This window comes from Bos javanicus, chromosome 17 (assembly GCF_032452875.1).
Source record: "Bos javanicus breed banteng chromosome 17, ARS-OSU_banteng_1.0, whole genome shotgun sequence".
Classification (NCBI taxonomy): domain Eukaryota; kingdom Metazoa; phylum Chordata; class Mammalia; order Artiodactyla; family Bovidae; genus Bos; species Bos javanicus.
This window is the reverse complement of record NC_083884.1, coordinates 71347084-71357848: the sequence shown is the minus strand read 5'-3', so window position 1 is coordinate 71357848 and position 10765 is coordinate 71347084. Positions and strand designations below refer to the sequence as shown.

At 55.8% G+C, this 10765-nt stretch overlaps 1 protein-coding gene across 1 annotated transcript; it reads right to left on the bottom strand.

The window, feature by feature from the left end:
* Positions 1–4794: 4794 nt before the first annotated feature.
* On the bottom strand, positions 4795–10189 carry LOC133228433 (immunoglobulin lambda-like polypeptide 5). Its single transcript, XM_061383861.1, has 6 exons — positions 10096–10189; positions 8048–8168; positions 7327–7433; positions 6897–6968; positions 6579–6668; positions 4795–5274 (listed from the first exon to the last, which is right to left on the bottom strand). The coding sequence occupies exons 1-6, from the start codon at positions 10187–10189 to the stop codon at positions 4955–4957; spliced, it is 804 nt and encodes a 267-aa protein (XP_061239845.1). The 3' UTR covers positions 4795–4954.
* Between the last annotated feature and the right edge of the window lie 576 nt (positions 10190–10765).

Below are 10765 nucleotides of genomic sequence, written 5' to 3'. Positions count from 1 at the left end.
GGGGGACAGAGGAGAGCGAGGTCTGGGAGCCAGACAGACAAGTCCGTAGGTCAGCCTGCTCATTCCCCTGCCTCTGGGGTCAGAGGGGAGGCTCTGTTGGGACCTCAGACAAGTAGGAGAGGTCTGGGGTCAGGGGAGGGGAAGAGGTCAGGGCCCCAGAGGTGGGTCCTGGTTGAAGGGTTGACCACAGGTTGACACTGGGCACAGAAAAGAGCAAAGTGACAGAAAAGTGTCCAAACCTGGGGGAAAGAAGAGGGAGAGAAAGGAGGAGGGAGACTCACCCAGGACAGTCAGCCTGGTCCTGCCAATGAAAATAGGACACAGTGACATAGGCTGGCACAAAAACCCCTCCTGGGAGGCCCGCCGCAGCCCCCACCTGCAGCTGTGCTGGAGAACGTGGGTCACCACCCCAGGCTGGCGTCTGCTCACAGAGGGGCTTCATCAGCCTCCCCCACAGCAGATGACAGGACAGGGAACCCCGTGCTAAGCAGCAGGAGCCTTGGAAGGCAGGTTCCCTAAGCAGGTTTGCGTGTTGGATGCCCGTCTTCCCACCAGGCGGCAAGGGGTGGGAATGGAATAGTGGGGGGGGGGCGGGGGCCTTCACAAACCCAAGAGCGAAGTGCCCCGGAGGAGAAAGCCGCTTCTCTTCTCTGTGGAGTTGGCAGCAGCCTGACCCCGTGGTGAGAGTACAGGCTGAGGGCAGGGGCGTCCCCATCCCCCCACGGACAGGGCTGGAATGGATTTGCCGTGAACATCTTCCATCTGACCCTAACTGGGGCTCCAGGGGCTCACCCCCAGTTCCCCGGGGTTCTCCCGGCTTCAAATGGGCACCTGTAGTGAGGCTTGGGCTGGTTGCAATCCAAGTCCGGCCTCCGTCTACTGGGAGGACTGGACAGTGTCCTGGCCAGCCCTCAGGGTCTCATCTGATGTTTGGGTGCATCTGGGAGCATCTTATTCAGAACAGAGATGCGAGCAAGCCCCTCACTGTGGTCCTGAGACAGACAGCATCGCTTTAAAGAGAATCAGGCTGCTGGGCTACATGGGCCATCCCAGGCCTAAGTCGGGCCAGGCACCAGATCAGCCTGGAACACACGGTCCCCACAGAATGCAATAAGTTGTGAGGTCTCCTGTGCCTGAGCGGTAAGACCTGGGGCCATGAGCAGAGGCTGCCCTGGACAAAGGTGGGAACTCCAGCACCAAGAGGGTATAACCAGGGCGGATTCAAACATCACCTGCATGTACCCTAGCCTTCCCTGCGACACGACGGACTGTTCTCCTTCAGAAGGTGGCAGAGACCACTCATTATTTTGTAAAAGTGCTCCACTAAAGGGCAGAAATAAGACCCGAAACCACTCCTGGAGACGTGAAGAGCGTCTGAAGGGCCTCCCTTTGTGGAGCAATTACTGCTTTCACTTCTGGAGAAGGAAATGGCGACCCACTCCCGTAGCTTTGCCTGGAAAGTCCCATGGGTAGGGGAGCCTGGGAGGCTACAGTCCATGGAGTCGCAAAGAGTCAGACAGGACTGAGCGACTTCCCTTTCTTTCACTTACTGCTTCACTAGAGCAAGGAGGACGGAACTACAATTGTCCCTGGCTTCCCATCCCACCTGAGGGACCTGGGATTGGAACTTCCACGGAAGATAACTTGGCTAAATGACCTATGATCCCGAAAGGGCACTGTGGAGGGAAATGGCCAACTGTCCTAGGATTGCCTCTGGCCAAAATATCCCCCAGAACCCTGCCAGCCCCTTCTAGCTAGCACCACTTTGCAGGCACGTAGAGCAGTGAGCACTTCCCAGATACAGCTTGAGGTGGAGGGGCCGGGGGCTGCACCCCTACCCTGGGGGAGTCCTGCATCAGCAAGCGCACTGTTGCAGCCTCTTCTAGCTAGGAAAAGCCAGAGCCATTTGGGAGAGACTGAAGGACCCACCAGGCCCTAGACACACCCACCAATCAAAGGCTCAAGGCTTTCCAAGCCTCTTGGAAAGAACACAAAATACACCAAGTCAAACAGCGCCCAAAACACAAGTAACCAAGAGGCACATGGAAAGATGCTCAACATCCCTAAGTATTAGAGAAATGCAGATCAAAGCTACAGTGAGCACACCTCCAAATGGTCAGAATGGCCATCATCCAAATGTCTACGAAGAGTGAATGCTGGAGAGGCTGTGATGAAAAGGGAGCAGTCTTGTATTGCTTGCAGGAATATCAACTGGTGCAGGCCCCAGGGAGAAGAGCATGAAGGCTGCTTAACGTACCGGATGTGATCCAGCAATCCCAGCACTGGGCATACACCCCGAGAAAACCACCATTCAAAGAGACACGTGAACTCCAGCGTTCATTGCAGCACTGTTTACAATAGCTGGGGCGTGGAAACAGCTTAAATGTCCGGCGACAGATGACTGGATACAGAAGATGTGGTACATACATGCAAGGGAATATGATCACCCGTAAAGAAGCATGAAGCAATGCCATGTGCAGAGACACGGATGGACCTGGAGCTTGTCATCCTGAGTGAAGTCAGACAGCGAAGGACAAGCAGCTCTCAATACGGCTAAATGTGGAATCTAAGAAGATGGTCAGAGGGACTGATTTACAAAACAGAAATGAAGTCACAGATGTAGGAAACAAAATTCTGGTTGCCAAGGGGGACGGAAAGGGAGAGATAAACTGGAAGATCGAGATTGACATACACACGCTGCTCTTGTAAGGTCTGTGTATAAAGCAGACGACTCATGAGAAGCTACCATACAGCACAGAGGAGGCGAGGCAGTCCTCTGTGATGACCTGGATGGAAAAGGAATCTACAAAGTGGGGGTGCACGTGCGTGTATATATACACATATCTGATTCACTTTGTTGTGCAGCAGAAACTAATCCAACTCTGTAAGTCAACCGTAGCTCAATAAAAATGAGTGAACACTGGATTTTCTCAGTGGTCCAGTGGTTAAGAATCCGCCTGCCGGTGCAGGAGACATGGGTTTGATCTTCCCTGGTCTGAGAAGGTCCCACAGGTCTCGGGGTGCCTAAGTCCTCACAGCACAGCTGTTGAGCCTGGGCTCCAGAGCCTGAGCTCTGCAACAGGAGGAGCCACTGGAACGAGCAGCCTGCACACTGCAAGGACAGAGCAGGCCGTGCTCGCTGCAACCAGAGAAAAACTTGGGAAGCAGTGAAGAGCCAGCAACACAAAAATGAATATGATAAAATAAGAAGACTTTAAAAACTGATCACTATTAACATGAAAATTACCGGAAAGAAAGAGACATTAAAAAAAAGTGAATGAAAACAAAACACAACCAACTACATATTCTATGACAATTGTGAGTCACGTCATGAGCAGCTATTTTCCGGGCTTCAGGAATTATGGACGATTTCTGTTTGGGTTTGCTCATGATAATTTAGTTACAGCTTAGGTTCTTTCTTTCTAGGCCACGAGCGACATGTTTTCAGATGAGATGACGTGGTGGGGGATGGGCGGCCGAGGCCCCCACTGGGGAGGAGGGATTCTGTTGTGGGCAGGAGTTGGCAGCATCCTGAATTGATGACCTGGGATCCAGGCGACAAGAACCGGGGGATATTATTATTCCTACGCCTTCTCATGTCATGTCCTCGGTTCTTCATGATGAAAACGTATGACAATACAGGGGAGTTAGATTTGGGCGGGCACAACTCTGGGTGGGGGACCCGGTGGCATTGTGCCCAGCAGGGCCATCAAGATGAGGGCGACCTGGGTGGTCCCCTTCTCCTTTGAGGTCTTAGTTTTCCCCTCATGGAAATGGGATCAGGCAGCAGCCATGGAACACCACGACCCTGGCTTCTCTCAGCTCCTCGTCTGTGATTTTGGGTCGGGGTACCAGGGATGACGACCTGGGGGGGGGTCTCTCCTCTGCCGCAGGGAGGCCGCAGAGTCCTCTGTCCACGTGGACTTCGTCCCTGGGCTGACCCGGCTGTCTGCTGGAGGCTAAAGCTGGAGGCACAGACGGGTGCGAGGCCTGGTCCTGAGGACGACAGAGCCAGTGGGGCTGCAGCTCTGAGCGATGGCCCCTCGCCCCGGGCCCTGAGCCCGTGTGTCCAGCTGCAGGTGTGCTCAGGTGAGCCAGTAGGCGATGGGGGAGGCGCCCTGGGCAGGGATCGGGGGTGCGACTCCTCCGAGAGCCCGACCTTCTGGGAGCACTCTGCCCACACTCTAAGCCTGGCAAGAGCTGGGTTCATCGGTCTGACTCTCCTCCTGAAGTCCAATGGACTCTCTCCATGCGGCAGTCACTGATGGCCTCTTTATCCCTGATGGTGTCCTTTTCTGCTGACCTGGCTCTCCTGACCACCTCCCCCCGCCTCCACCATACAGGAAGATGGCACCTGGTCCCTGCAGATGCCCCCCAGAACTAAGTCCACCCCTAACCTGGCTTCAGATGCCTACAGTCCTGCTGTGGGAAGGCCCCGCTCCCCACTAGGGCCCCAAGCCTGCTGTGTGAGGCTCAGTCTCACCTGGAACCCTCCTCATTTTTCCCAATCTCAGCCCCCAACCCCCGAGGCATCCCCTGCCCCTTTCATGGGCCCTTTTCCCTTCCCGGGGGGACAGGGTTTGTGGGACGGTAAGTCTGCCCCCCAGGAGCTTGCGCCTCTGACAATGTCCGTCTCTGGGTCACCGCTCCCCTGGCTCTCAGAGCTCCCTGGTCCCTGGGGATGGGTTGCGGTGATGACAAGTGGATGGACTCTCAGGTCACACCTGTCCCTTCCCTAAGGAACTGACCCCTAATCCCAACACTCGGCCAGACCCAGAAAGCACTTCAGACATGTCGGCTGATAAATGAGAAGGTCTTTATTCAGGAGAAGCAGGAACAGGGAGGGAGGAGAGGCCCCTGGTGTGAGGCGACCTGGGTAGGGGCTCAGGGGTCCATGGAGAGCTGGGGGAGGGGGTGTGGGCCAGAGGGCCCCCGAGGGTGGGGGTCCAGGGCCCTAAGGACACTCTGAGGTCTTCACTGTCTTCGTCACGGTGCTCCCCTCGTGCGTGACCTCGCAGCTGTAACTGCCTTTCGATTTCCAGTCGCTGCTCGTCAGGCTCAGGTAGCTGCTGGCCGCGTACTTGCTGTTGCTCTGTTTGGAGGCCCGGGTGGTCTCCACGTTGCGGGTGATGGTGCTGCCGTCTGCCTTCCAGACCACGGTCACGCTACCCGGGTAGAAGTCGCTGATGAGACACACCAGGGTGGCCTTGTTGGTGTCGAGCTCCTCCTTGGAGGGCGGGAACAGGGTGACCGCGGGTGCGGACTTGGGCTGACCTGCAAAGTGGGCGAGGGGAAGAAGATCACTCAATCAGAGGTCTGGTGCCCGTCATGGGAGCCCCTGAGTCTGTGTCACAGGGGGACACAGGATCCTTTGAGAGCCCAGCAGGACCCCGAGTCCAGGCATCACTGTGAGCCAGAGGGCCTGTGCCAGGGAAGGTGGGTGGGGTTTTCTCAGGCACCTCCCCATCTTCCTGAGAAAGCCTGAGCCTGGACCCCTGCCAGCGCTGTCCTGAGACCCCCTGGTTCTTGGTTTCCCACACAGACATCTGACCCTCACTCTCCTTGCCTGCCCATCTGATGGTTGACCGGGGTCTGCCTGGGGCTGGCAGTCTGTCTGTCTGTCCCCTGAGTGGATGATGTGGCCTCCCTGGCCTCCTGTGAGTCAGTCCAGGTATATTTTGAGCTGACATGTCTGTTCGAGCCTTTGCCCGAAGGCGTCCTTTGGTCTCCAAGTCTGTGTCCCTTGGAGCCTCTGTGCTGGGTCGAGGGGGAGCCTGTCTGCCTGTCCTCGGTCCCCCCATCCGCAGATCTGAGCTCAGGTTCCTCTCTGATTCTTTTTGGGTCTGGAGGTTTCCTACCCTGGTACCTGTCTCTCTGCTTCCTCAGGGACTCCTGCTTCTGAGGAGTGTGTCCTGCAGACTCAGGAGTCCGTGTCCCCTGCATCCTGACCTCCTATCTCTTTCCCCAGTTCTGTGTTCAGCACCTTCTCCTCCCCCGTCTTCCCTCTTGCACTTTCCCTGGGTCCCTGGCCAGCCCAGGATCTGCACGGCAGCCCCAAGGAGGCCTGATGGAGCCCCTCCACCTCTGCCGAGTCCCTGACCCGGATCCCTAGACCCAAGGTCCCCAGCCCTTCCTGGCCCTCTGACTCTGGTCCCCAGCCTTGAGGGTTCTGTGTCCCTCTGATGTCTGCCCACGGTCCCTCATCTGCAATCCAGTTCCCTCTTTGCCATGAGATGGGGGCTCAAGTGACCGTCAGAGACAAAGCTGGGTGGCATAGAACCCAGACTGGGGGTTGATGGGACAGCAGAGAGCAAGGTCCCGGAGCCAGACAGACAAGTCTGTAGGTCAGCCTGCTCATTCCCCTGCCTCTGGGGTCAGAGGGGAGGCTCTGGTGGGACCTCAGTGCCAAGTAGTACAAGCCTGGGGTGAGGGGACGGGAAGAGGGGAGGGCCCCAGAGGTGGGTTCTGGGTGAAGGCTTGACCACAGGCTGACACTGGGCACAAAAAAGAGCAGAGTGACAGAAAAGTGTCCATACCTCGGGGAAAGAAGAGGGAGAGAAGGGAGGAGGGAGACTCACCCAGGACGGTCAGTGTGGTCCCGCTGCCGAAAACAGCACACAGTGACACAGGCTGGCACAAAAACCCCTCCCTGGGAGGCCCGCCCCAGCCTCACCTGCAGCTGCGCTGGAGGACGTGGGTCACTGCCCCAGGCTGCCATCTGCTCACAGAGGGGCTTCAGCACCCTCCCCTTTAGCAGATGACAGGACAGGGCACCCGTGCTAAGCAGCAGGAGCCTTGGAAGGCAGGTTCCCTAAGCAAGTTGCGTGTTGGATACTGTCTTCCCACCAGGCGGCAAGGGGTGGGAATGGAATAATAGGGGGGGAGGGGGCCTTCACCGCCCGAAGAGCGAAGTGCCCCGGAGAGGAAGCCGCTTCTTTTGTCTGTGGAGTTGGCAGCAGCCTGACTCCCTGGTGAGAACACAGGCTGAGGGCAGGGGCGTCCCAATCCCCCCATAGACACGAGTTGAATGGATTTGCCGTGACCGTCTTCCATCTGACCCTAACTAGGGCTCCAGAGGCTCATCTCCAGTTCCCCGGGGTTCTCCCGGCTTCAAACGGGCATCTCTAGCGGGGCTTGGGCTGGTTGCCTTCCAAGCCCGGCCTCCGTCTGCAGGGAGCACTGGACAGTGTCCTGGCCAGGCCTCAGGGTCTCATCTGACGTTTGGATGCATCTAGGAGCATCTTATTCAGAACAGAGATGTGAGCAAGCCCCTCGCTGTGGTCCCGAGACAGCATCTCTTTAAAGAGAATCAGGCTGCTGGGCTACATGGGCCATCCCAGGCCTGAGTCGGGCCAGGCACCAGATGGGCCTGGAACACACGGTCCCCACAGAACGCAGGAAGTTGTGAGTCTCCTGTGCCTGAGCAGGAGGACCTGGGGCCACCAGTGGAGGCTGCCCTGGACAAAGGTGGGAACTCCAGCACCAAGAGGGTATAACCAGGGCGGATTCAAACATCGCCTGCATGTACCCTAGACTTCCCCGCGACACGACGGACTGTTCTCCTTCAGAAGATGGCAGAGACCACTCATTATTTTGTAAAAGTGCTCCACTAAAGGGCAGAAATAAGACCCGAAACCACTCCTGGAGAAGTGAAGAGCGTCTGAAGGGCCTCCCTTTGTGGAGCAATTGCTGCTTTCACTTCTGGAGAAGGAAATGGCGACCCACTCCCATAGCTTTGCCTGGAAAGTCCCATGGGTAGGGGAGCCTGGGAGGCTACAGTCCATGGAGTCGCAAAGAGTCAGATGGGACTGAGTGACTTCCCTTTCTTTCACTTACTGCTTCACTGGAGCAAGAAGGACGGAACTACAATTGCCCCTGGCTTCCCATCCCACCTGAGGGTCCTGGGATTGGAGTGTCCAAAGAAGATAACTTGGCTAAATGACCTATGATCCCGAAAGGGCACTGTGGAGGGAAATGGCCAACTGTCCTAGGATTGCCTCTGGCCAAAATATCCCCCAGAACCCTGCCAGCCCTTTCTAGCTAGCACCACTTTGCAGGCACGTAGAGCAGTGAGCACTTCCCAGATACAGCTTGAGGTGGAGGGGCCGGGGGCTGCACCCCTACCCTGGGGGAGTCCAGCAGCAGCAGGCGCACTGTTGCAGCCTCTTCTAGCCAGGAAAAGCCAGAGCCATTTGGGAGAGACTGAAGGACCCACCAGGCCCTAGACACACCCACCAATCAAAGGCTCAAGGCTTTCCAAGCCTCTTGGAAAGAACACAAAATACACCAAGTCAAACAGCGCCCAAAACACAAGTAACCAAGAGGCACATGGAAAGATGCTCAACATCCCTAAGTATTAGAGAAATGCAGATCAAAGCTACAGTGAGCACACCTCCAAATGGTCAGAATGGCCATCATCCACATGTCTAGGAAGAGTGATGCTGGAGAGGCTGTGACGAAAAGGGAGCACTCTTGTATTGCTTGCAGGAACATCAACTGGTGCAGGCCCGAGGGAGAAGAGCATCAAGGCTGCTTAGCGTACCGGATGTGATCCAGCAATCCCACCCCGAGAAAACCACCATTCAAAGAGACACGTGAACTCCAGCGTTCATTGCAGCACTGTTTACAATAGCTGGGGCGTGGAAACAGCTTAAATGTCCGGCGACAGATGAGTGAATACTGAAGATGTGGTACATACATGCAAGGGAATATGATCACCCGTAAAGAAGCATGAAGCAATGCCATGTGCAGAGCCGTGGATGGACCTGGAGCTTGTCATCCTGAGTGAAGTCAGACAGCGAAGGACAAGCAGCTCTCGATACGGCTTCAATGTGGAATCTAAGAAGATGGTCAGAGGGACTGATTTACAAAACAGAAGTGAAGTCACAGATGTAGGAAACAAAATTCTGGTTGCCAAGGGGGACGGAAAGGGAGAGATAAACTGGAAGATCGAGATTGACATACACATGCTGCTCTTGTAAGGTCTGTGTATAAAGCAGACGACTCATGAGAAGCTACCATACAGCACAGAGGAGGCGAGTCAGTCCTCTGTGATGACCTGGATGGAAAAGGAATCTACAAAGTGGGGGTGCACGTGCGTGTATATATACACATATCTGATTCACTTTGTTGTGCAGCAGAAACTAATCCAACTCTGTAAGTCAACCGTAGCTCAATAAACATGAGTGAACACTGGGTTTTCTCAGTGGTCCAGTGGTTAAGAATCTGCCTGCCGGTGCAGGAGACGTGGGTTTGATCTTCCCTGATCTGAGATGGTCCCACGGGCCTCGGGGCGCCTCAGTCCTCACAGCACAGTGGTTGAGCCTGGGCTCCAGAGCCTGAGCTCTGCAACAGGGGGAGGCACTGGAACGAGCAGCCTGCACACTGCAAGGACAGAGCAGGCCGTGCTCGCTGCAACCAGAGAAAAACTTGCGAAGCAGTAAAGACCCAGCAACACCAAAAATGAATACGATAAAATAAAGGAAGACTTTAAAAATTGATCACTATTAACATGAAAAATTACCGGAAAGAAAGAGACATTAAAAAAAAGTGAATGAGAACAAAACACAACCAAGTAAATATTCTATGACAATTGTGAGTCACGTCATGAGCAGCTGTTTTCCGGTCTTCAGGAATTATGGATGATTTCTGTTTGGGTTTGTTCATGATAATTTAGTTACAGTTTAGGTTCTTTCTTTCCAGGCCACGAGCGACATGTTTTCAGATGAGATGACGTGGTGGGGGATGGGTGGCGAGGCCTCCACTGGGGAGGAGGGATTCTGTTGTGGGCAGGAGTTGGCAGCATCCCTGAATTGATGACCTGCGATCCAGGCGACAAGAACCGGGGGATATTATTCCTCTGCCTTCTCATGTCATGTCCTCGGTTCTTCATGATGAAAACGTATGACAATACAGGGGAGTTAGATTTGGGCGGGCACAACTCTGGATGGGGGACCCGGTGGCATTGTGCCCAGCAGGGCCATCAAGATGAGAGCGACCTGGGTGGTCCCCTTCTCCCTTGGATTCTTAGTTTTCCCATCATGGAAATGGGATCAGGCAGCAGCTATAGAATACCGCCACCCTGGCTTCTCTCACCTCCTCGTCTGTGATTCTGGGTCAGGGTACCAGGGATGACGACCTGGGTGGAGGACTCCTCTGCCGCAGGGAGGCCGCAGAGTCCTCTGTCCATGTGGACTTTGTCCCTGGGCTGACGCGGCTGTCTGCTGGAGGCTAAAGCTGGAGGCACAGGCGGGCTGCGAGGCCGGGGTCCTGAGGACGACAGAGCCAGTGGGGCTGCAGCTCTGAGCGATGGCCCCTCGCCCCGGGCCCTGAGCCCGTGTGTCCAGCTGCAGGTGTGCTCAGGTGAGCCAGTAGGCGATGGGGGAGGCGCCCTGGGCAGGGATCGGGGGTGCTGACTCGTCCGAGAGCCCGACCTTCTGGGAGCACTCTGCCCACACTCTAAGCCTGGCAAGAGCTGGGTTCGTCGGTCTGACTCTCCTCCTGAATTCCAATGGACTCTATTTATGCGGCAGTCACTGGATGGCCTCTTTATCCCCGATGGTGTCCTTTTCCGCTGACCCGGCTCCCCTGACCACCTCCCCCCGCCTCCACCATACAGGAAGATGGCACCCGTTTCCTGCAGATGCCCCCCAGAACTAAGTCCACCCCTGGCCTGGCTTCAGATGTCTACAGTCCTCCTGAATTGATGACCTGCGATCCAGGCAACAAGAACCTGGGGGATTATTATTCCTGCGGGAAGGCCCCG

Coding starts and splice junctions, on each gene's coding strand:
- LOC133228433 (XM_061383861.1), bottom strand. CDS start 10,189: ATGGACAGAGGACTCTGCGGCCTCCCTGCGGCAGAGGAGTCCTCCACC. Junction 6,669..6,896: donor GGCACTTCGCTCTTCGGGCG/GTGAAGGCCCCC, acceptor GCTGCAGGTGAG/GCTGGGGCGGGCCTCCCAGG. Junction 5,275..6,578: donor GACCACACTGACCGTCCTGG/GTGAGTCTCCCT, acceptor CCCACTTTGCAG/GTCAGCCCAAGTCCGCACCC.